General features: G+C 32.9%; 2 protein-coding genes and 1 pseudogene across 2 annotated transcripts; all 3 read right to left on the bottom strand.

Annotated features, from left to right (window-relative positions):
• Nucleotides 1-2,721: 2,721 nt before the first annotated feature.
• LOC123220981 lies at nucleotides 2,722-5,578 on the bottom strand (annotated as a pseudogene).
• Nucleotides 5,579-5,817: 239 nt separating this feature from the next.
• LOC123220982 (ATP sulfurylase 1, chloroplastic-like) lies at nucleotides 5,818-9,377 on the bottom strand. The gene is made up of 5 exons (XM_044643632.1): nucleotides 8,716-9,377; nucleotides 7,210-7,615; nucleotides 6,558-6,818; nucleotides 6,380-6,466; nucleotides 5,818-6,217 (listed from the first exon to the last, which is right to left on the bottom strand). Exons 1-5 carry the CDS (start codon nucleotides 9,210-9,212, stop codon nucleotides 6,077-6,079), a joined length of 1,392 nt encoding a protein of 463 aa, XP_044499567.1. The 5' UTR covers nucleotides 9,213-9,377; the 3' UTR covers nucleotides 5,818-6,076.
• Nucleotides 9,378-13,897: 4,520 nt separating this feature from the next.
• On the bottom strand, nucleotides 13,898-15,854 carry LOC123220503 (pentatricopeptide repeat-containing protein At5g43790). The gene has a single exon (XM_044642743.1). It carries the CDS (start codon nucleotides 15,759-15,761, stop codon nucleotides 13,971-13,973), a length of 1,791 nt encoding a protein of 596 aa, XP_044498678.1. The 5' UTR covers nucleotides 15,762-15,854; the 3' UTR covers nucleotides 13,898-13,970.
• Nucleotides 15,855-25,051: the final 9,197 nt, after the last annotated feature.

Genomic DNA, 25,051 nt, shown 5'->3' with positions numbered 1-25,051 from the left:
GTAAATTTTTTAAGGCTTAGCTCATGATAACTGTGCATTTACATGCCGAAAAGTTAATGGCTTTGGACCCATTTGCTAGTTTTTTTTAAATAATTTTGTAGGAGAGAAAGAAGAGTTGGTGGAAATCCACCATTAACACTTAATTAAGAAAAGATTAATGGCTGAAGTGAAATGATTAGAGCATATTATTGCTCCCATCTGGGGAAGTCCCTTTGCTGTTGTTCTAATCAATCTAACTAATAAAGTTTTGGACGGAAATTAAGGCTGGTGTTGGTCAACTTGCTACTGTGGATCAGGATGATTGATTCCATTTCTATGAAAACTGTACCCTGTCTAGCTTAAGGTTTGGGCCGCAAGAGACTTCCCTTTAATGTGTAAGCCCACTTTATCATTGGGTTATGCCATAACAAGCTAATTTGAAACAAATATTTATAAAAATATAAAATTATGTATATTCAATTTTGGATATTTAAAGATTTCTCAAGTTTCGAAACACAACCAAACAATTATTGTATATATTGTTGTTATTTCTCGTTATTAATTGATATATTTAATCTGACTCTCGCATAATATAGGCGGCAATGATGATAATTAGAGATAGTAATATAATTTTGTTATTCTATATAATAAATGTAATAGAGATTACATGTAGATTGAATATACAAAAGTTTTAAGTATGATTTCATCTTATTATTTAAGAGCCCACCTCCATAATTATGTTATTGACGATTCTAAATAACCGATTCGATAAAACATAACAGTGTTTATTACTCATTTTGACTAGGCTTTTACTCGCACGGCTAGCCCATTTGGCAAATATGGAACCCGTAAAGTTAAAGATGGGGGAAAATTTTACAATAAATTATGAGATATTTTAAATTTAATTTAGAATTCGGCTTCCTAAGAAATTTAATGGACTTAAAATAAGCCGATTCCAATTTTTTTCACTTATTTAGCTAGCCCAACACGAGCCCAATAAAAGCAAATTAGGCTCATTTATTTTAGAGACCAAAGGACATATTCCCACCCAAGGTTTGATGAAAAGACAAATGCTACCAATAAGTTTAATAAACCCAAAATGCCGCCCATCAGTAGTTAACGTTATCAAATTCCGTTAGCAAAAAAGGTATTTAAGTAAATTTAAATAATTTACTTCAAGTGTTATAAAAGAAAGAAATAAATCGTATAAATGACAAAAAATTAAAAAAAATTATTTATTAAAACGAAATTCTGACGAATAATAAATACACTAAACCGAAATTTAAACGCAATGCACGGCTGCGTGACACGTGGTGAAGCTTTAAAACGGCAGTTGAGTTTTTTGGCGTGTTACGGCGATGAGGGAGACTATATATATTGATAAAGGTGGATGCAATTTTATTAAAATAATGACACGTGGTGAAAATTGAAAAGGTGATATTTTACAAAGAAAATAGGCGGCACAACTCATTATACTTAAGTGACATGCTGCAGAATAATAAATGTACCATAATTATTTAAAATCAATGGTGGAAAATGTTTGGCTGAGATCCAAGGGCAAGGGATAAGTGTTGAAAAGCTAAGCCAATAGAATTGTAACATGTACGTGGGGGTTTTCTGTCACTTTCTACAAATTTGGAAAAATCTTTTAGTAACATAAGTTAATTTACATTTGAGAACAAATCACCGTGCAACATATGTCCAACTTTGTTTCAATACAAATATGAAGAAAAGAAAGAAAATCCATTCATTTCCTTCAATATTTTCGCATTCTCTTTCAGTGTTCTCTACAACTTTGAGTATACTGTGAGTGAGAAAATCATTGAATGATTGATGGGGATGCCAAAACAAGGGTAACAACACTTTTTGACGATGTTAGCAAGAATAAACGAAGTAGTTTTCGCATCAATGACAACTTAAGCAGTTATGTTCGATTAGCTTTATCGTTAACAACACTAACAACAATTCTAACGGTTTTTGTGGTGGTGTTAGTACAAAGGATGAGAAAGATTGTACCGATTAAGGGTTTAGCATTTTTCTTTAATTGAGATTTACTAGAATGAATTAATCTCATAATCAATTTTCTATATGTATGTTTTCAGTCAATGATTGCATGTTCAATTATATTGAATCCCAGGTTTTAATTTCACTTTTGCTATGTAGTCTTCTATCAATTTGGAATAAACATTTGCTTGCACTTCCAGGATGAAAGTCTTCATGCATTTTGTGTGATAGTTCTCCATGAATTCTAACTTCAAACTATATAATAGATTACATACATTCCATCAAATAAAAATTTGTATTGAAACTACAAAATTATAAAGTTAATCAAATTTTGTAGATTCAACAACACAAAAATCAATGAAAATTCACAGATTGATAAAATATAAAATTCATTTTTATTCAAATGACTTAATCACATTTAGTCTTACAGAGTTGGGAGTAGTCATTTGGGCATTGTAGGATAAAGGGTAAATTCACTTTGTTACTGAATTATATTAGTCGAAGGTTGAAATGACAATTTTGCCCTTTCCAAAATAAAATATCCAAATTACCCTTAAATGAAAATTATAAATGCACTAGCTAGTGAAAGACTAAATTATCTTATAGGTGGCATTTTGGGTTTATTAAACTTAATGGGTGGCATTTTGTCTTTTCATCAAACCTTGGGTGGGAATTTGGCCTTTATTTTAGCCTAGGGATCGCGGTCTTGAGGGCTAATTCCACTGAAGCCAAGTAATATATTTGAGGAGACGGTACGTAAAATTATATTCGTAACAAAATGAGACCGTTCATAGATCAAAGTTACTTTACAATTTGCTGCTTCTGTGTTTTGGCATGCTCCCCATGGCCTTGGCCTTCTCCCTAAGAACAATTTTTTGTGTTTTTCCTGTGGAAGTCTTTGGCAGATCTTGGAAAACAACGGTGCGAGGAGCCATAAAATGAGGCAACCGATTCCTGCAACATTTTATTAGTTCCTCGGAGCTAGCATCACAGCCATCTTTTAACTTCACAAAAGCACAAGGTGTCTCGCCCCAATGGTCATCTGGTCGTCCTACCACAGCTGCCTCAAGCACTGATGGATGGCTGAAAAGTACAGATTCCACCTCAATTGTGCTAACATTTTCTCCCCGGAAATTATAATGTCTTTCGACCTGTCTTTTAATTCAATATAACCATCAGGATGTTTCACCCCCAAGTCCCCACTTCGAAACCATCCACCATTAAAGGCTTCCTGTGTTGCCTGGGAATTTTTCAGATAACCATTCATCACAGTGTTGCCTCTAAACATGAGTTCCCCGATTGTTTTAGCATCTGGTGGCACACTCTTCATGGTTGCAGGATCTTTGATATCAACTTCTTCCATTCCGAGATGATGCAGCCCTTGACAGGCCTTGATCTTTGCCTGTGCTGCTCGAGGCAATGAATCCCATTCAGGTTTCCAGGAACAAACTGTTCCAGGGCCATAGGTTTCTGTTAAGCCATGAGAATGTGTCACCGCAAAACCCAACTCTTCCACACTGAAAAGTACTTGTGGAGGAGGAGGGGCACCTCCTGTCATCACTACCACCTTCCCAGGGAGAGGCCTTCTTTCACTAGCTGGTGCATTTACTATCATGTTCAGAACTGTGGGTGCACCACCTAAGTGGGTGACCTTATACCGAGCAACATTATCAAAAATTGCCTTCGCATTGACAGTTCTTAAGCAAATATTTGTGCCGCCCTGAGCGGCCACAGCCCACGTGTAGCACCATCCATTGCAGTGGAACATAGGCACACACCACAGATATGTAAGCATTGAGTTCATCTCACTGAATAGAGCTGCAGATAAAGAATTGAGATATGCACCTCGGTGGCTATAAACTACACCTTTTGGGCTTGAAGTGGTGCCAGAAGTGTAGTTAAGGGAAATGGGATCCCACTCATCTTTTGGTCGTCTAACTTCAAAATCCAGTTTTCCTCTTGCCAGAAGACTCTCATATTCCAAGTTTTCATGAGGGGGAATAGGTTTTCTAACACTACTGCACTCGGGGATTATGACTAGAAGGGGTAGCTTGGTTGAAGACTTTGCTAGAATTTCAACTGCTCCCCGAGCAGTTTCCAGGAACTGATAATCTACAAACAATATTTTGGCTTCTGAGTGTTTCAGTAACACTGCTACCATAGCTGAATCTTGGCGTACATTGAGCATACAAAGAACAGCTCCAGCCATTGGAACACCAAAATGTAGCTCATACATTGCTGGAATGTTTGTGGCCAATGCAGCAACCTACTCAAATGGGAAAATGAAAAGAATAAAGGTAAATAAAGCTGCACAAAGCATAAATCACAGCATGAAAATTTCAGTGAAAAATTTTTACAACCAAGATGAAAACAAAATATGGGTAAAAACCTGAGACTTACAACATCTCCAGGAGAAATTCCTAAGTCAGCAAGTGAAGAAGCAAGCTTGATACACCTTTGATGTGTCTCTTTCCATGTGTACTTGACATCTTCATAGACAACAGAGAGTCTATCTCTGTAAACAACAGCTGATCGCTCCAAGAAGCTTATTGGAGACAGAGGAATGTAGTTGGCGGAGCACCGAACTGTGCCTTCCATGGCGAAAGCTTTCTGTAAACAATAGTGGATTAAACAATCACAACATATATAACATCAGGTTTCAAAGAACAAAAATGGGGCCAGAAATACTGCAGACATCATTTTCTTCCTCAACTTTTTCAAATGCCAATTCATTTTGCTTTTCTTATTACCGAACAGAATACTGTTTCAACTGAACATGTCCCCATATTTCTCATTCAAAATATTATGGGTAATGAAATCGATGAATTGATGTTCAGCGTCAAGAATAAGTTTATCACATTTAGAGGAGTTAAACACTAAACAACTCCCTGTTTTATAATAATTTTCTCATCAACATCTACCTGTAAAATTATCAAGAAATTAAATATCAGAACTTTATTTGATCCAAGTGAAAAACTTAATTTATATACAATTCTCGTTTCTCTAATTCATGATCATTAATTTATTAATCTTCACGCAATATACAGCGAGGACAAAGATTAAAATGAATTGCATTTGTGATCAAATATCTTCCACGTAATATAATTGAATTGATACTATTTCTACAGAGAAAGCACTCAAGAAAATGCAAAAATTATTAAGCAAAATTTAAGATGAAAAACACACGCAAAAATAAATTATGTTGACACATGACATCTTCCATTTCACATTGTCACATGCTGAAGGAATTTGACCCTGTCAATTGTTTTTACTTCAAAATTTCCATTGCTTACAGTTAAAAGATTATGTCATTTTCTTCTTTTAAAATTTGAACTGATATGTGAAATTCCAATAACCTAATAGCCTTAGATTAGAAAAAGATTCTTATACTACGTAATGACACATATAAATGTGCACTCATTTATAAACTTAAAGTGAGTTCACGTAATATTGTTCAGCAAAAAAAATATTTATTACTAATTTGTTAAATATCAGCACAAAGGCTTAGTATCATATTAAATACTCATCAGGGTACATAAACCATATTCTCTTTGTTCTTTGCAAGCTCTCTATCTTTAAAATGTAAACAAACCATGTTCGATTACAATCATGTAAGTATCGACTTCAGGTTTGCGGTGTCATATGCTGCAAACTGAAGGGTATCAAATAAATTGATTACAAGAAATTTATAGCTTGCTTAAGGACAGAAGTGTTATAAGAGAGCAGAAATAATAATAATAATAATTTAAAACCTTGTCTGCTATCTAGCTTTAATTGGTTTTTTGAGATTCAAATCATGGATATGGCTTAGACATCCATGGAAATCTGCAAAACTGAAAGCAGCCAACAACCTTGGTCCATTAAACACAAACCACATATGGTACAATACATTGTCCTTCAAGCAGGGAGGACGAATGTAAGATGCCACAGTAGGCATCTAATTACAGACTGAGAGGCAAGTTTTGAGTCTTTTAACCAGTGCCTCACAAGATTTTATTGGAATCTGGATAGAGATCTTTACACAATCACTGGAGATAAGGTTGGTAACGTTTCTCCCATTCGAATCACAATACATATGACACAGCAAATTTACCTAAGCTGGAACAGGTTCAGGGATTTTGGTGTTGTCGGCAGATGGAGAAAGACTTTTGTAGTATTCCACCAACACTTTCCAGCCACTGGGGCACATAAACCCGTCAGGAGGATTCTCTTTGTTCTTCGCTAGTGTTCGCATCTGTAAGATGCAAGGCCATGTTAAATTATGTAGTGAAAATAGGCATGTTCAGATGCAAGGAGGTCATGTCAAATTATGTAGTGATAACAGAAATTGATGAAACATTTCTTTCAATAGCTTTGTGGAAACGTGTGAGCAACAGTTCTATGAAGAGAAAGGTACCTTGGTGCCTGATATGAAGAGGAAGTCCTGAGCCCTTGACGGATCAAAGAACGCCATTTTACCTTGGGTCTTGTCATATGCTGCAACCTGAGTCAGTAGCAAACAAATTAGTCATCAGGAAACATTTACTCGAGAAGGGAAGTATTAAAATGAATTGTTAATGGTAGATAATTAATACCTTGAAAGGAAGGATGTTTAGTCGCTCTAGTCCAGGAGCCATGCTCAATACCTTCTTCCCATGGTCAGCATCATATAGATCTCTCTTCTCAACAGGATGGCTCATGCCAGCAGGGTCCCTACCAACTATGTAAAAGTTAGCCCCAGCATTAATCCGGGCTTTTGCATGCCACTGCACCTCAGTTGGACCAGCATAGTGCATGGGAGAGGGAAATATGGAAACCACAGTGGTTTCTGGATCAAGCACACCATCTTCAAGCACCTAGGAATACATCAACATTATCACTATAAATTAGCTTTCATTCATGTCAGGCATCTCTACGGTAATTCATGTAGACAAAAACCATCTTCGTAATCTGCTCCTAGGCTTTCTGCTTCAAGATGTTATAGAATAGTTGCTCTTCACAAAATTAGGTATAATATTTTTCCCTTCAATACCACAACTTGAGTTCCCATATGAATTTTTTTTTTTTATTAAGAGGCATGGACTGAAATCTAATAAACAGAAAAGGCAAAAACAGAGACATGGATACTATGAATTGCAGTAAAAAGAACAAATTTGAGGTTCCTGCTTCTCCTTGCCAAATATTTGATGTTCAGCCTAATAAAAGCAAAACTGTGAAAGTAATAGGTCAAACTACCAATCTAAATACCTTTTCATGTTGCTTCATTCGCCAACTAAGGGGAACATCATCTGCCTTCGTGTAGCCTCCTAATGGATGAAGCAAGAGGATTGGATTCTTGTAACCCATCTCAAGGAGCCGCCGACGAGTGTCAGTCATCAACAAAGCATGACCATTATGCACAGGATTCCTGAGCTGGAAAGCAAACACTGCATCGGCATTGCGCTTTGTGAATTCTTGACGAAGTTGTGCAGGTGACAATCGAAAACGATCAAGACCATCATGGTACTTGATTGGTTCAATAACCTCCAAGTCACCTCCAATCAGCCAGTTTCCAGCATTAGTTATTGCCTGCTCAACATAGGGTAGACCAGGGGCAGTTGTTCCCCATGTTCTAGCTATCCTTTCTTCTTTGGGGTGCTTGTAGATCTCAATACTGACAGACTCAGTAAAAAGTAAATAAATGAGAAACAAAAAACTACTTACAGAAAAGAATGTTGACAATGTAAATTTTGTTAATAATTGACAGAGTAAGCATATTGCACAGACTAACACAGAAGATAGAAGATTCCAGTATGATAAACTCTGAAGTCCTATCATATGGAAATCAGTAATATTATGACAAGGAAAATAATAATAAAGGCAAACAAGTCCAGAATCCATATTTAATTTTTTCTTAAAACACATGGTGATCCATATACATAATAGCCAGGAGATATTAAGAGAAACAGTACAAAAAAATCAAATATTGAATCATATTCAAAGCCATGTTAAGATTGATTAAAATGGTTAGTAGTGACACAGAGAAGAAAAGGAAAATTGCTAATTTTTGCAGGATCGCCAATTCTTTCCTTCAAATACAGTAAGGTTGGGGGTACTTTTCAAAACAAGGGATTTGCAAGATAAAGGGACGTGGCATTACTCTTGTTATGCCATGTCAATCAAACTCATTGATTATGCATTTAAAGTAGACTTTTCTTATTCATCCCTTCAGTTTTCTGCCAAGTCAATTTGAATACCAAATTTACCTGTGCAGTCATTTAGCAAAAAGTTTGAAGTCTAAAAGGATAGAAAAATGTAAATTAAGTTAATTTAATATCCATTAAATAAAAATATATTTCCCGGTAATAGGACAATGACATATTCTAACTTTGCGGTGAAAATTTAAATCAAATCAATACACACCAACAAACTAATTAGTACTATTGTCACTGCAGAGTTATGGAAAAGGAGAAAAGTGAGACATGACTTATGGAAAAAAATTAAAATAAATAAATAAAATTCCAGTTCCTCAAAGATGCCTAGTATCCATCTCTTCCTGCCATAAGCCAAATTGGGTAAACTCAAAAAGACAAAAACTTTAAAGAAAAATTAATGTAAATTTTTTGCCATATAATCATCTAACAAAAAGAAAGACATGAGAAACTTCTAAACATGAAAAAAAAAAACCCACACACGTATGGCTTTAATAAGAAAAGTCAATCATGCAAATTAAATTTACTCAAACTTTAACAGAGGGCTTATAGAAATTCTTACTTGCTCAGAATTGCAACTGTGTTATCGTCAGAGTCAACGAGAGCGATGCGGGTGGACCCACCGACCCGCTGCTTCTGTTCGTCGTCGATCGCCAAAACGATCGGCACTGACATGTTAACAACCGACCCGTCATCCAAACGGAGCGAGTTGAAATGAAGAGTTTGGAGGAACTCGGATTCTCTCATGAACCCAGCGAGTGGGCTGGCCCACCCCTCGCTCAACACGTGTACCCATTGAAGATCAATCCTGGAAAGCTTTATTCTCGGCAAACTTAAGGCCTCTCTCTTCTTAACATCCACGAGAGATTTCTCCACGAAGAGTTCCGTCAGTTTGCCGCCGTCCGGTTCGATCAACGCGGCGCGAATTCGAACATTAAAATGCGACGTTTTTGGCTTGATTGAGAGAGTGTGAGCAGGAGCGAAATGGGAAATTTGTGATTTTCTCAGAGACTGAGAAGGTAGGGAGGTTTTGGTGAAGAAGGTGGACATGGTGGCCATTGTTAATTGACAGAGAGGACCCAAGGCTGTTGCTAAACTATTGAATTCGTTAAATAATAGAGAAGAAGGGTAATCTGGGGATTTCGAATAATTTATGATGACAATGATTCAGTGAAATGAGTTTTATAGCAGACTTGGTGGAAGGAGAATTTGCCAAACTCGTGAAGCAATTTGGGAGGATGAACCTGGACACTTTTTTTAATTTCTTGTGTCAGGGAAAAAATTAAGTATTATATTGAGCCTGCAGGTCAATTTGGACTACTTATTCGAGCAATTTTGCGTATAATTTCAAAATTACCCTTTTCAGAGTAAAAGGAAAAAGGAAAATATTGTTAGGGCACACCGTAATGGTTGGTAGTCAGCTCAGGTTCTTGGAATCTTCTTGAATTGAAAGATTGCATTGGATGAGAAAGTAACCTTCTCTCATTCTCAATAGCCGTCAAATGAGGCTAATCTTTTCTTCAAACTGAACATGTCCGCCTTAGAGGCCAGGTTCAGTTTCGCTGTACACATTTCAATTACCAACTTTTTCTTCTTCTTTATTAGTCACTGTATTTTCAATTGGTCAATGAGGGCATGTGTCAGCCAACATTGTAAGGCTTTCACGGTGCATTTAAAGTAACGTTATTAAATTTTATTTCTGTCTTGATTGTATTATTCTACTTTTGAGAATATAAATTAATAAAAAAGATAAATTCGGATTAAATTTTAATAATCCCATATGATATGAGAACTCTAAAGATTAGCAAAAATAATAAAATGATAAGATTTTACAATAACAAAAGAGTTTGAATTTAGAGTAAAACGTTGAATTATTTATTTAACCCAACCCAATTCATTAGATGATTAGATGAATTCTCTGTATCTAATTGAATCTTTAAAAAAATATATACCCATGACATTATAAGTTAGATTTATGTTTCTTATATTTTGATAAAGTAAATAGGATTGCATAATATTATAATATGGGATAATGTTGTATTTTATTATATGATATTTTAATGGACAAGATTATATTATAATTTATTTATTAATTAATTAAGCAAGGTGGTGGAATATCTGACGTCGGATATCATTCAAAACAATTGAAACGACAACATGAACCAAAACTTTACCATCTCTGACATCTGCAATTACGTATTTGCCATTTTTATAACTTTTCATTTCTGTCTTTTACGTCCAATTTAATATTCATTTGTCTATCCCACACATACAACAAAATTTATGAGTAAATTGCAGTAAGCCTGTATCCCGCCAAGGTTGCGGGAAACCATTTCATCCGACAGAATCATATCACAATTCTGTTATAAATTTAGAAAAGAAAAAATGTCAACCAGGATTACTACTGAACTCGCATCTGACTAAGTGTGATTATACAAGATCAAACTTTTTAAGTGTACATTGCAGGGAAGAACATACAAATTTTGAATGGTAGAAGCATACTAGATAAATGAATTTGGCCATACGAAGAAATGTACAATTTACTTAAAATCGCATCGAATGTAAGATCACACCTTAGGGACATCCACGAGTGTGGCCTTTAGTCAATTTGCATACTCTGTTTATGGAAGCGTTTCTTCTCAAAGTCAATGATCTTGCGTTGCCTAATCTAACTGGACTACAACCTGCAACAACTGAGATCCCTTTTCAACAAGTTCTCTTTTCTTAGCTTCAACCTTAAAGTTACAGAGCCTCAACCTTAACCTTGTGGCTCTACTCCAGAGCAACCAACTTTTCCTTTGCTGCTGCGAATCTGTGATTTGCTGACCCCATTGCATCCTTGAACAAGCTGCTCTCTTGCTTTTTGTACAAAAGGACAGGATAAATCTCTTTGTAAAGAAGAAGAAGTATGCTCGAGAACTACTAACAAGATAAAAGCAATGATTAGTCAAAAACTGGAGGGAAAACTATGAAAGGACATGATTGATGGTATAACAATTTACTTCAACGCCACATTTTGCAAAGATCTTGAACTTCGGAAACACAAAAATCTCTTAGAATCATTTCTAGGTTTCCTCTTAGATGTACCTCACCATCATGGAGGCCATCACACTGAAATCAGAGTCACTCATAATAGTTGTCTCAATATAATGAAGGTGAGGAGAAGGAAGAAGAACATGTCCAATCTTTGAAACGTTAATAGCCGCCTTGAGGCTATCTTCAAGGACTATGTGAGGAACGTCATGAAGTTGTGACGTTTTCTCTTGTACTTCCACAAGCCATTTTCCCTTATTTACAATAAGGATTAAGGGATTATTTTTCTCTTAACCATTTGGAATCCAGTGAGCTGATAGAGCGGCTATCTGCTGAATTGGTCTCTTTAGAAGAAGGGTTTAAAGTCAGAACTTCCTTTTCTTGCTATGGATAGTTGAATAATATGTGATGTTGGTCTCCTCATATAAACATAGGCAAAAGGGGAAGAAAACAAAATTGAGTACATAATGAAGAATCAATCTATAAGATTTTTCTTGCAGCAGGTATAACCAAAAATACATTTTACGAAGTCAGAAAAACTCATTGTCTAAATGGTTGGTGAAGAAAGCTCACCGATTAATGCAAGAAACAAGCTTTGTCATCAAAGAATTTTAAAGAACTTGAAGAATGCCAAAAGCTCAATAAACTCACTAAAAATCTATGGTAAAGGAAAAGGAGAGTTGTATAGCCATTTATATAAGGCTCATGTGTCTTAGTGGCAAGCAATTTTAGTCTACCGAGCTAAATCTATGGCACGTGTGATGCACATGAAATGTGTTAAACAACTCATCATGATTTGAACCATCAGAATAGACACAAAATATAAAACATACACAAGTAAAAACATTATTTCCTTGAAGTGCAAAAAAATGTCTTAAGTGTCATCCATTCATACAAAAAAACAAATAATTTTAAGAGTTTACTCACATATTAGAAATTATAATTAATTATTATACGGTAAAACTCTTTATTAAATTTATAGAACGACGGTCATAAGGTGATAAACTATTATAAAATGATGAGTCTATTTAAAGTAACAAACTCCATGGATAACGACCAAACACATCCTTAACATAGAGATTAATTTGTCGTATTAATAAAAATTTTTAATCCAAAGACAATGATTTAACAAATTATATCTCTCTTATGTTATGTATATTATTTAAAAATAATTATTTTCTATTAAATTTAGATTATATAATTATTTTATTTTCATATGAAATAAAAAATTAAATTAAATTTGAATTAAATAAATCTAACATATGAAAAATGAAATCCTATCTTTTTCTCCTATACATATAAAGGACAACGAAGAAATAACTCTCAATAATCTTTTTCTACTAAGTACTAATCAGTAATTACTAATATTCTCTAAAAAGAAACTAAATTAAAAATCTTTTTGTCTTTTGATTACCTCTTAAAAAATCACCTACTCGACACTATCATTAATTCCTCTCATATTTTACTCATTTTTTTACACAACGTTGAGTTTTGAAATACTTCAGTTGAACCGCTTAATTATTCAGTTATAAATTAGTAGTAGTGATTTAAAATCATAAACATCTGTAGCCATCTATTGGATTTCACGTGCAAATTAAGCAGATAAGACTATTTGGTTGCATATCAACAAGTCTCAAAATTTTGCCCCCACACAAAAATGACATCTTGATCAAATAAAAGTTACTATCAATGACCATCAAGCATTTGAACAAACTTAATGACATCTTGTTTGGACATAATTATATTTACTCTAGAGGTTTGAGTCTACTATTTTTAAGAGCAATTTGAATCTCTAGATAGACATAAAAGAATAAATAATTTACTCATATATGTAAACATTGAATGGATAATTCATTAAGCTTAAAAGCACACACATACAACTCAGGAAAATATGAGGAATTAAAAAAGAAAGAGATGAAGAGATATTTTCTTGCATTATTAAAGTTCTTAAAACAATACAAAAATTAGCTATATCCATAAAAATCAAATAGGTAATGATATTAAAAGAAGAACCCAATTCCTATTTTGTTGTCTATTCGGATGAAATATTTTTTACAACATTTTGGAAGGTTTCCAAAATATTATATGAATCTAGGGCTGGATTGTGTCTGATGAATCCTTGAATTAAACACCATCTATACCACTAACGGGAGGATTGGGGAGCTTTACTGTGTAGGAACTCCAATGACTCCTAGTAAAGAGCCACCACTTAAACCACCGCAAGTCCACCATCAAACACCATCTTACCGCCAGCCCTTATGTTAAACCCTCAATTATAGCCACTTACCATGGGAGGCCTAAGAAGACCAAGGCATCAAAAGGTCTATAATATGGGAATTCAGGAGGATCAGTGACTAGGATTACACAAGATTGACCAAATCAGCTTTTTAGTTGAGAGGAGGAGGATTTCAGGATTGCTTGTAGGATTTACAAGGGAAAGGAATGCACCTATTTAGTAAGCATGATTTTAATATGGATTGAAGGATTAAGAAGGGACGGAATTTACCTATTTAATAAGCAAGATTCTAGGATTAATTGTAAGATAGTAAAGGGAAGAAATTTTCCTATTTAATAAGCAAAGATTTTGGGAATAGTGGTAAGGAAGTGTATCCATTATTTTCTTAACATTTCTAACACAGAAGCTCTGTTAGCACTACTGTGCTGGTATAGAAATATAGATAGCTTATGAAGAAAAAAGAAAACAAAAGAAATTGATGAGAAAACTTTCACTAAATAATGAATAGAATACGGTATTTTATTTATACTAGAAAGAGAATTTGATTGCTACCAATAATCCAGGCAAGAACAAGTTCCATCCTTAAAATGATGAAACCTGTTTCGATCTCTTACTATAATCTCTCTCTGATAAATAACAGAAACAAGCTTACTACTATCATGGCAATCACTGCAAACTCTTAAGTTTTTTATTATCCGGATAGGAATACTAGCTTCAGACGCAATAAGAGCAAAAGCAATTGCCAACCTTTCACTATGGTAAGAAAGTGCATCTTCTTTTTCTTCTTCTTCAATGTCAAACAACACTTCTTTAGTTCTTGGCTTGTGTCCATGTTCTAACAATCTCTGGTTTATCTCTTCCAGCTTCGAATAAATCTCTTTTGTAGATGGGTGTGCTTTATCTCCTATGAGAAACTCATGCATACTTCCATTAATCTCAACTAAACTAATTCCTGGCATTTTGTTAATACCATTATCTTTCATTAGTTTCCTGACCCTTTTCACATCTTCCCATCTGTTTATTTTTGCGTACATGTTGGATAAAAGCACATAGTTGCCACTTGTTTCTGGTTCTAATTCAATTAAGTGCTTTAATGCAACTTCACCAATGGCTAAATTGCCATGAACTCTTGCTGCTCCTAGTAAAGACCTCCATATAATGGCATTGGGCTTCATGGGCATTTTTTTTATCCTTTCTTCAGCTTCCTGGAGCCGCCCAGCTCGAGCCAGAAGATCCACCAAACACCCATAATGTTCAAGTTTTGGCTCAATTCCATAATCCTCTTGAATTGAGTCAAATATTTTGCTACCTTCCTCCACTAACCCAACATGTGAGCAGGCAAACATTGACACCACAAACGTTACATTATCAGGCAACAGCCCTTCAAGTCTCATTTTCTGATAAAGGTCGAGTGCCCGTTGACCGTAACCGTGAATTGCAAACCCTCCAATCATCGCGCTGTAGCATGATGTGTCCCTTTGAGGCAAATTATCAAACGTTTGATAAGCTATACTGAGACACCCACACTTCGAGTACATGTCAATCAGAGAGGTACCCACATGGCAGTTTAAGTTAAGATTGTTCTTGATTACATAAGCATGAGCCCAGATGCCTTGACTAAGAGCACCCAAATCAGAACAAGCACTTAAAACTGCCACAAGGGTAATTTCATTTGGCCTAACCAAAGAATTTTGCATCTCAGTAAACAGATACAAAACCTCTAATGACAAACAAGAATCCCCATTAGTTAACCCACTAGCACTATTACTAGCATTACGTGCATAGGCAGTTAATATAGAGTTCCATGTGGCTAAATCCGGTTTGCTAATTTGATTAAACAAATATCTAGCCACATCAAATTTACCCAAATTGGCATAGAAATTGAGCAAAGAAGCTTGGACATAATGATCACAATTGGGTTCAAGGAATTTCAAGACATGGGTATGAAGGGCTAAACCATAGCGGAACCATGGGTGCGACCCACATGCCTTGAAGAGAGACGGGTAAGTAAAACTATTGGGTGTAAGATTTTTGTGAGTGAGGATACGGTTATAGAGACCATAGGCTATGTGGGTGTGGCTTTTGTGATGGGTTATTATTGATGAAATGAGAATGTTGAAAAGGAACACTGTTGGGTTTTTAATTTGGTTAAAGATGGTGAGTACATAGGTTAAGCTTAAGGGGGAGGCCGAGAGGAGGATTCTACTGAGAGGATATGTGTAAATGTTGAGACCGGTTGTGATCAGTTGGGCATGGACCTGCTTGAATGCGTAAAGGGTCTTGCATTTTCCTAAGAGCTGCACCGTCGGGTGGTGGCATTTTGGGTTAAAAGATTTCATGAATTTGGCGTCATTTGGTATATCAAATTTACTCTTTCTTTATTAATGTTTTCCAGAGGAGCTTGGGTTGGGTCGCTGTGCTTGTAGCTTGATATTAAGCTAGTTTGGGTTTTGGGCTTGGTAGAATGGCATTTTAAGAAGACCAAATAACTATATCCCACCCAAGGTTTGGTGAACCAACAGTGTCACCCTTTAAGTTGTAAAGTCCAAATTCTCATATGTTATCCAATTCCGTTTGTGAATTCCATTTGGTTTTTCCAAAAATTGTTGTATTGTCTTTTTTTTATTAGAATTAAAGAATTACCTTTAACTCATAGTACAAATATCAAATAACTATTATATCTTTACAAATTCAAAAACTCATCACTTAAATCCTTGAAAATATTGAAGCTCTAACCAATTTGAAAAATTATCACATAAACCTCTGAAAAAAGATTTCAATCATTGACAAAGAAGTTGAAGTTGAATTGGCCATGAGTAGGATAGAGATTTAGGTCAACAAAGATGGAAGAGACGTGATCATGAGAGAAGAAGGAGACTAGTCACATTTACCATCAACAAAAAAAAAAATTTAGACAATTGAGGCCCGACAAAAAGAAAAAGAGATGAAACACGATCACCACCGATGGCAAGATAGATATTAACATTGGTAAAAAATATATTTAACTTTTAAGAAATCGATCAAGATCATTACGACGACATGATTAATGATGAGAAGGGCAAAAAAAAAAAGAGAATATAGAAACAATATAGGTAAAAGCAAAAATAAAAAGAATAAAGTGAAAAGAGAAAAAAAAAATTATGCAATATAACCTTCCTACCTTTCTACATAATTGAATTAATGAACAAAAATAAATGATAGATAAAAAACTTAGAAGATGCCATATGGCTCAACCTAAAAGCTAGTTTGGGCGGTGGAATGACTACAACAAAGCGTTTTGAAACTTGGAAGCAATTTCATCTTTTTCTTTATGTCAAGAAGCAATGAAAGTGAAAAATCTGATTTGTGATTAGGAGAGATTTGTAATTCCAAATCAAACCAGGCCCCCCCCCCCCCCCCCCCCCCCCCCCCCCCCCCCCCCCCAAAAAAAAAAAAAGAAAGAAAGTAGTACGAAACAAGAAAGCTTAAAAGACAATTAAAATAATAATGAACATGTGCACGTACTTAGAATTTAAAGGAAAAAGTTGGTAAAATTAAAGGTTAATGTGAGATGCATGGTTGGGCACACACACACACATACATATAAATTAATAAGACAGTCAAAAAAGGATAATATTTTGTTTGGTGTTGAACACATCAATCAAATCTTTACTTTGATCCCCAACTACAACATTCATTCATTCATCTTTTGTCATCTTCAATAAAAATTTTATAAAGTGAAAGCCAACTCCAACACCAACACCCAAATCACTTTTCACATAAATGATGTAACCATTTTTAGCCCCCTTCAATTGAACCAATCCCATATTAAATAAAGCAAAAGCATTTTCCATTTCCATCTTTCTCTTTTCTTCCCTTTTAACACCATCTTCTTGTGGTTGGTGTTGACCATACACTTTAATCAAACAAAATTTTAAAAAATTAATGATAGGATAAAAGTAAAATATTAGAAGATCAATAAAAAATAATAATAATTATTATTATTATTATTATATTTTAAAAAAGCCAATGAAAATTTGAGGAGATATCGAGATTTTATTTAATATTATTTTAAGTTAGTATAGATTAACAGACTCATATGAGATTTGATAATGACTTTAATTATATATATCAACACTTTTTATTAGTAGGATTGTCAATCGAACCTATTAAATTAGACCTTACTTGATTAAACCCAAGTTTATAAATAATTTTCGGCCTAGGCGTTAGGTCTTTTTATTTGGGTCTTGAACTTTTTTAAACTCGATTTATTAAAAATTTGTGGACTTTGGGTTTGTTTAAGGTCTATTTTAAACTCATTTTATAACTTAAAAAAACTATAAAAACATTTTTACAATCTTATATAAGTTTAAAAATCTAGCAAATATATTATTATCTATAATAAATTTTCAAACTTTATCAAATTTCAAGCTTAAACAATCTTTTATTCAAACCCGAACTAGATAATTTAGTGGATTAATTTTTTTGTTTAAATCTGTTGAAACTTAAATTTTTTTTTTTTATCCAAGCTTAAATTTTTTGACCAAATAATAGATAGCCCTGCCTATTAGATCAGAATTCATAAAGCAGGAAAGATTAATTGAAGTTAAAATCTTTTTAAAAATTTTGATATATGTTTTTAAAAAGGTGAAAAATCACATTAAAATGATTGATTGAATCATCCAATTAATTTAATTTCAAGTGGAAAAACGGGTCAAAAGTTAGACACTATGACTGTACGGTCCGAGATTCTGCGGTTGCCGGTTGATTATGTGTGAGATCATCGATGGTGGGTCCTAATAAAAACATATAAAGGACAAAAATCTTTTCTCTTTTTCTGAAAAATGGCAAATAAAATTAAATATTTATTTATTATTTGGCTGAGACAGAAAAGCCCAAAGTGCATCTCACAGAAAAGCATATTAGAGTGGAAAATGATTGAGGTATGAGAAATCAAAGTACTCATTCATGGGTCTTGCCTTCTGACCCATTTTGCTTTTGTTGAATGATTAAAGGTTTTTGCTTCTGCCCAAAGTTTAGTCACAAAAGTCGGGCGTGTCGTGAAAGTTAATGGTTTGAAATTCGCTTACGAAATCCCAAAATTAAATTTTTGATTTATTTGATAAATTAGTTATAAAATTAATTTTTAAATTTAAATTTTTATTTATTTAGTATATTAATTTAATCTCAAAAAAATTAATTAATTCAAATTTTAATTAATAAATATAGAAATAAAAAAAATGGTTTATATAAAAAAAGCACAGAATATATATATATATATATATATATATATATATATATATATATATATATATATATATATATTAATTTAATATAACATATCGTCAATAATATATTTTTTAAAATACGATAATATTATAATAATTTTTATACTTTTCATGATTTTTTTATTGAAAATTAATATAACAATTCAAATATAAAATATTTAATTAACTATTAATCTTAATATAACATAATACATAATCAAGATTTTTTGCATAATAAATAACATACCAGTCAATTAAAAAACAAATAAATTAATCAGCTTAGATTTCAAACTTCAAATAAAAGTAAATTTTTGTATAACCCACAATGGAGAAAAACATAAAATTAAGTCTAAAATTAAGAAAGAAATGTTGCTATTTTTTTTTAAATGATAGTGACTTTTTAGTAAATAATTAAAAATAAAAAGGATAATTTTGTATTTTAAATTTAATCAAAAATTCAAAAATATGATAAATGTAAAATACAATGTATAATTCACGTAACGTAAAATGTGTTTAATGTGTTTTTTGTTTAAAATTTTTTTAAAATATATTTAATATGTGAATAATATAAAAACACGGATAATATATAAATAATATATGTATTTACTAAACTTGGGTTCAAATAAGGGTTCTTCCAAAAATAAAAAATAAAAAATAAATAAAGAAATAAAGAAAGGGGATTTGCTTCCTACTTTTTAATCCAGAGCGGCATTATGCCATACATTGTGCTAATTTTTCTTCTACCTCGAAGAAAGAAAAAATGGTGTCAAAACGACAAAAGATGTCGTCCACATTATGATGAAAACGACAAACTCCTCTAGGTTCTTTACACCACCAATATTCAGGACAAAACTTTGCTGTAAAGTTATTCTCAACAAAAGAATTTACCAAATATAATGATGAAGCAGATTTTAAACTAAACATAAATTTATTATACAATGCTTAAATAAATTAAAATTCCATTTCTAAAAATGGGCTTTGTGGTGGACATGGACCAAGCCCATTTGGGCCCAATCTGGATCCACCATCAAAACTTGGGCATTTCCATTGGACCCCACTTGCTCAAACTGTTCGGCATTGTATAAATTAGGGCGGTACAGTGGGCTGGTGCCACCTCTGCACACCAATATTTTTTTTACTGTTTAAGGAAAATAGTAAAAACGACAGATTTTACTCTTTGCCAATATTACCTGTTTGGTGTATTCTTTATTCTTTAAATAGAACAAAGGCGCTGTTTGGTTAAAGAGTAAAGTTAAGGATTTACCATCTCTTTCCCTCTTTATTTTCACTAGTCCACAAAAACAGTCTAAAATTTAGTCATTCAATAAAGTGATAAAAGTTGTCTTGTCAGTTCATTATTGTTAAATAAAAATAGAAGAAAACCCTCCTGCAATTGAATCACTACATACAAATCTTTTTATAGTAATTTAATTTCATAAAAATCCTACTTTAAAAAAAAAAAAAAAAACCCTTTGGGCTACGGCAGGCAGAAGCCTAAAAAGTCCACGAAGAAACACTTGTAAAAAGCGCTTTAGTAAAAAAAAAAAAAAAAAGGTGAAAAAAAAAAGGCTGTGGAAGTGGAAGGCATACTACTTTAAAGCAAGTAGAAGAGATTGGAAGGCACATGGTATGTAATGTACATGTTACCCCATATGGGTTAGCGCTTAGTGGTAGTATTGTGTGATACCTTTAGGCGAATCTCACATCGATAAAGCACGAGAGAGATGTTGAGTCTGTCTATGTATTCCACATTGGTTAGTGGTGCGAGAATTTGACTGGTTAAATAGCCTGTGAGCTCCTTAACTATTAAGACGCGTTTTGGGTTGTAAAACTGAGAAGCAAACCCATGATGAACTGTGTGTCCAAAGTTGATAATATATTGACAGTGGGCTGGGTTATTGGAGCAGAGATGTTACAAATGGTATCAGAGCAGCTCCGCGTGTCCTCTTGAACGATTGTGGGGCAAACCTCAGTGAAGATGCTGAGTCCCGTAAAGGGGGGTGTATATAATACCCTTAGGCGAATCTCACATCGACAAAGCACGGGAGAGATGTTGTGTCTATTTATGTATCTCATATTGGTTAGTGGTGGGAGAATTTGACTGGTTAAATAGCCTGTGAGCTCCTTAACTGTTAAGACGCGTTTTGGGTTGCAAAGCCCAGAAACAAACCCATGATGTAGTTTGTATCCAAAGTGGACAATATCTTAACAATGGTCCAGGTTATTGGACCAGAGATGTTACATATTGCTTTGCCTTTTTTTTTTTTCAATAAAATCGAAATGATTTATAATATCTGGATGTATTATTTGAATACCCAATTGAATATTCAAAAATACAAAAGACTTATTTCCATCCATAGTTTAGTCCATTCTCAAATTTTTATCTCTTAAGTTTCAAAAATTTAAATATCTACCAACTAAGGAAGGAAAATAATGAAACCCTAAAAAAATATATAACTTTTTAAAGTTTAGACTGAAAAAAAAAAAGAGAGTTTTTTAAATTGAGATGAAAAAATAAGATAAAACTTTATTTTTTTAAATATCACTAATTAAATATCAATTATATCCGTAAATTTTATAGATTTTATTAACTTTAATAATTAATGAATAAATATTTAAGTTTTTCAAATCTAATAGACGAGAGTTTGGGAATAAACTAAAACTTTGAATGGGAATATCTTTTGGTTATAGTCAAAACCAAATGTAGAGTTTGTTTTGTGTTGTGAGTGTCCTTTCCTTTAAAGACAACTCATGTATTTCCTTTATTATTACCCATTTTATGTTGAATTATATATCATATTTGTTTTGTCGCATCATTATCATCATGATCATCATGGGCATTCATGTTTTGCATATTGATATTGTTATTGCCTTTACTATCTTTGAATATGATTCATTTCATCTTTCTTTCTACCCATCAATTTGTCTTTTTATTCTTTTCGTTTATGACAATTTCATTACTTGGCCTATTGTTACTATAATAATGAACAAACTAGGGAAAAAGGATAAATGTGGTCAATCATCAAATCATATGCTTGTTGACCTATATTTAAAATTCAAAAGACTAATACATGAATGGTAGAATTATAATAATAATGATAATTTTGTACAAATTTAAGGGTTCTTAATTTGACCATGAACAACATTTTTCCACCCTCCGACTTTGAACAATGACTTCCTTATTTTTCATACAATTTGTTTATTTAAAATTTAATCATGAAAGTGTAAACAAGTAAAAAATTTTACTTAATTTTAGGTCTTTAGTTATAAAATTTATTATTTTATATTTATTTATCTTTTTTTTATCATCTCCTCCTTTGTTCTCATCACTCCACTCTTCTCTTTATTATTTTGGAGTTTAATGAGTGTCTTAATACCACTGAATCAGATAATTTAAAATTTTCAAACTCTTGTTATCTTTTAAACCTTTTAAGGGGATTTACTAGACAAACTACTATTTGAGAGTAAAAGAACAAAATGTTAATATAATAATTTATGAGAAATTTAATTTTATAAAATATTGATGAGAAAGGACAAGAAACATTGGTTTTGTGTTTGGTGAAGTTTTGTGAACAAAAGTTGGAGAAAATTGTTTTGAGGGTGACAAAATGGATGGTTGTGATGTCACCTAGGCTGTTTCGTGTAGCAAGGTCTCTACAAGTTCCCAATTGGGCAATGTTGCCTAGGCTCTAATGTTACGTGACTCACCAATATATCCCAACATTATGCATGAGGAAGATAGTGACCTTCAATGCGTCAAAGTGGGGCTGGAAGACTTAGTCCATAGCTGTTATTTTGTTTGACTTAGTTTTACTATTTGTTTTCCTTGGTTCTGCTCATGGCAATTCTTGTGCGATTTCTGTGCTTCTTCCCAGTGTAGTTTGGCCAATACATAGGCAACAGTTCATAGAATGAAGGCATCTTATTTTCATTCAGCCATTGCTTCATTATTGCACACTGCATTCTTCTCCTACTTCTTTTGCTTAATTTCCCAATAGCTCGCAGGCAGCTTGTCCAACTTCAAGGTTATCCAACCATGATTGTAACATCTAGTTGACAAGATCTTATCACTGTACCCTTTCACATTTATTATTGATACAATTGAAAATATAATCCTAATTATAATTCCGTATAATTTTTTAAACAAGTCAATATTACATTATTAACGTAGAAAGAGTCTTTAAAGAGTCAGTTTTCAATAAATAAGACCGAATAAAAGAGGATATGTGAGAGCTTGTTGTTGGTAAATTTCGATGACCTCAACACCATTCTTCCCCAATCGTTCATTGTTGATACATATTTTCTATGTTTTCTCTCCCAATATAATCATTGTTATTGGCTTAAAATGTCAATTTTGATGGTTGAAAATTGATTGGGAGATTGAATGGAAGAGTAAGAAAATAATAGAGTTCTACAAATTCTAAGTATGAGAATTGATTGAGAGATTAGATGAAACAATAAGAAAACAATAGTTTTCAATAATGAAGAGATTAATAAAGTTGAATGAGATGAATTGATGCGATGAAATATGTAAAAGAGTATTTATATCATTTTAATAATAACACGGTAATATATATAAGTTCAAATTAGGTTTTCAAATTTGAAAATAGACATATAAATAAATTAACTTCTTATATCAATTTTAAAACTTCCAAATTAACTATTAAAGTTATTTTTTTGTTAACAAAAAATTTTATCTAAACTGAACTATCTATTTGAGATATGAATCAGATAAATTAAGAGTTTGATTTTATTATGTTATCAAAAGAAATTAAAACCTATAATCTCTTTTATTTAAAATATTTTTTTTATTATCCAAATTATTAATGATGATAACTTTAAAGTTATTATAGTCTTTCAATGTTTCATCCCAAAACTCAACAAGTCATATAGACAAAAATAATCACTTAAAAAAAATAAAAGAAAGTGAAGGGTAGGAGTTATAAGGCACACGCGTGCATTATCTACCCATATTTAAAAGGCAAAAAAAAGGGAAGAAAATCTGAACAGGATCACAGCACATTAATGGTAGACATATGTGACTATTCTTTCTTATAGCCTCTTTGTTTGATGATGGGGAGAATATCATATTCATACTCTTTTATAATTTATAATTGCTTCATCCATAACCTCACCATTTGGAACTATCAGTATGAGCATGACAGCGCCACTTATTAATTTCACCCATCTGCTTCCCATCCATTTATTCCTTGAACCAAAACGCCCATCCAACCAAAGTCTTTGCGGCATTATGGGTTTTAAAATTGGGCGTCATGAGGAACACAACGTTGAATGTCCCCAACAAACATTGAGATGGGTGGAATAGTAGCAGCACAGCAATGGAGCAGTGCAAATTTTGGGATGTGTGTAAAATGGGTCTTGTGTTTTGTGGAAAATTGACCCCACCACACGCACATCTCACTTTAAATAATCCTTTCCCCCTTCACTTTGGCCTGAACATTTAGTTGGGAAACTCATCTCTTCCACTAATTTATTTTGTCACAAAGCTAATCCCAAGTAAGAACTCATTACAAAAGAAAACAAATACTATCATCTTCATTCATGAGAATAGCAAGTAGGGTTAGCTCTGAAGTATGCTGGTTTATTCTCAAAAGTTGATTTGATTCAATTTACGTTAATTTGAATTTATTTAACTTGAATTCAAATCAAATTTAAATTAAAAAATTTGATTCATTTTTGAAACTGAGCTAAACTTTGAGTTAAAGATTATTTGATATGATTGAGTTTGAGTTTTATTAGAGTTTATAGCTTAAATTTGTAGTTTACATTTGTAACTTAAATTCGATTTAAATTTATAACTTGAATCGATAATTTAAATTTGTAATTTAAGTTTACGAGTTTTTTACAAAACGTGGTTGTTTAACCTATTATTAAATAAAATAACATTGATTTATTAATAAATTATTACTCTATGAATTTAAAATTTAAACTAAATATAACCAAATTATTTATCAATAAAACTATGTGTACCCATTTTGGGTACATAAATGTGTACACATTTATATGTATCATCATGTGATTGGATGATTTTGAATTAAGAATAAAACAATAACTAATCATATGATGACACATATGAGTGTATATAGATTTATGTATCCAAAATGAATACACATAGTATTGCTCTTTATTTTTTATTATAACTGAATTTGAATTGGAACATGTTCAAATTTGGCTCCATTCGTATCGTGGTCTACTAGCAAGCAATAGGAATAGACTTTACAAGCATCCAAAACCAGAACCCTCTTTTCTGTCCAAGCAAAAATAGCCCAAACCTTACCCCCACAATTATATTTACCTGGTCTTTCCCTCAAGGGAGTCATGATTTGGAGCATTTATTGTGCAATGGAACTTTGTGTGTTGTA

The sequence above is a fragment of the Mangifera indica genome, chromosome 7 (genome assembly GCF_011075055.1).
Source record: "Mangifera indica cultivar Alphonso chromosome 7, CATAS_Mindica_2.1, whole genome shotgun sequence".
In the NCBI taxonomy this organism is placed as follows: Eukaryota; Viridiplantae; Streptophyta; class Magnoliopsida; order Sapindales; family Anacardiaceae; genus Mangifera; species Mangifera indica.
The sequence above is the reverse complement of the archived record's forward strand: the minus strand, read 5'-3'. Positions and strand labels throughout refer to the sequence as shown.

What these genes read in the sequence shown, in the direction of transcription:
- LOC123220982 (XM_044643632.1), bottom strand. Translation starts at nt 9,212, where the DNA reads ATGGCCACCATGTCCACCTTCTTCACCAAAACCTCCCTACCTTCTCAG. An exon ending in ACAGTTGCAATTCTGAGCAA is followed by an intron (nt 7,616 to 8,715) that starts GTAAGAATTTCT and finishes TGAGTCTGTCAG; the next exon opens with TATTGAGATCTACAAGCACC. An exon ending in GAATGAAGCAACATGAAAAG is followed by an intron (nt 6,819 to 7,209) that starts GTATTTAGATTG and finishes ATGTATTCCTAG; the next exon opens with GTGCTTGAAGATGGTGTGCT.
- LOC123220503 (XM_044642743.1), bottom strand. Translation starts at nt 15,761, where the DNA reads ATGAAATCTTTTAACCCAAAATGCCACCACCCGACGGTGCAGCTCTTA.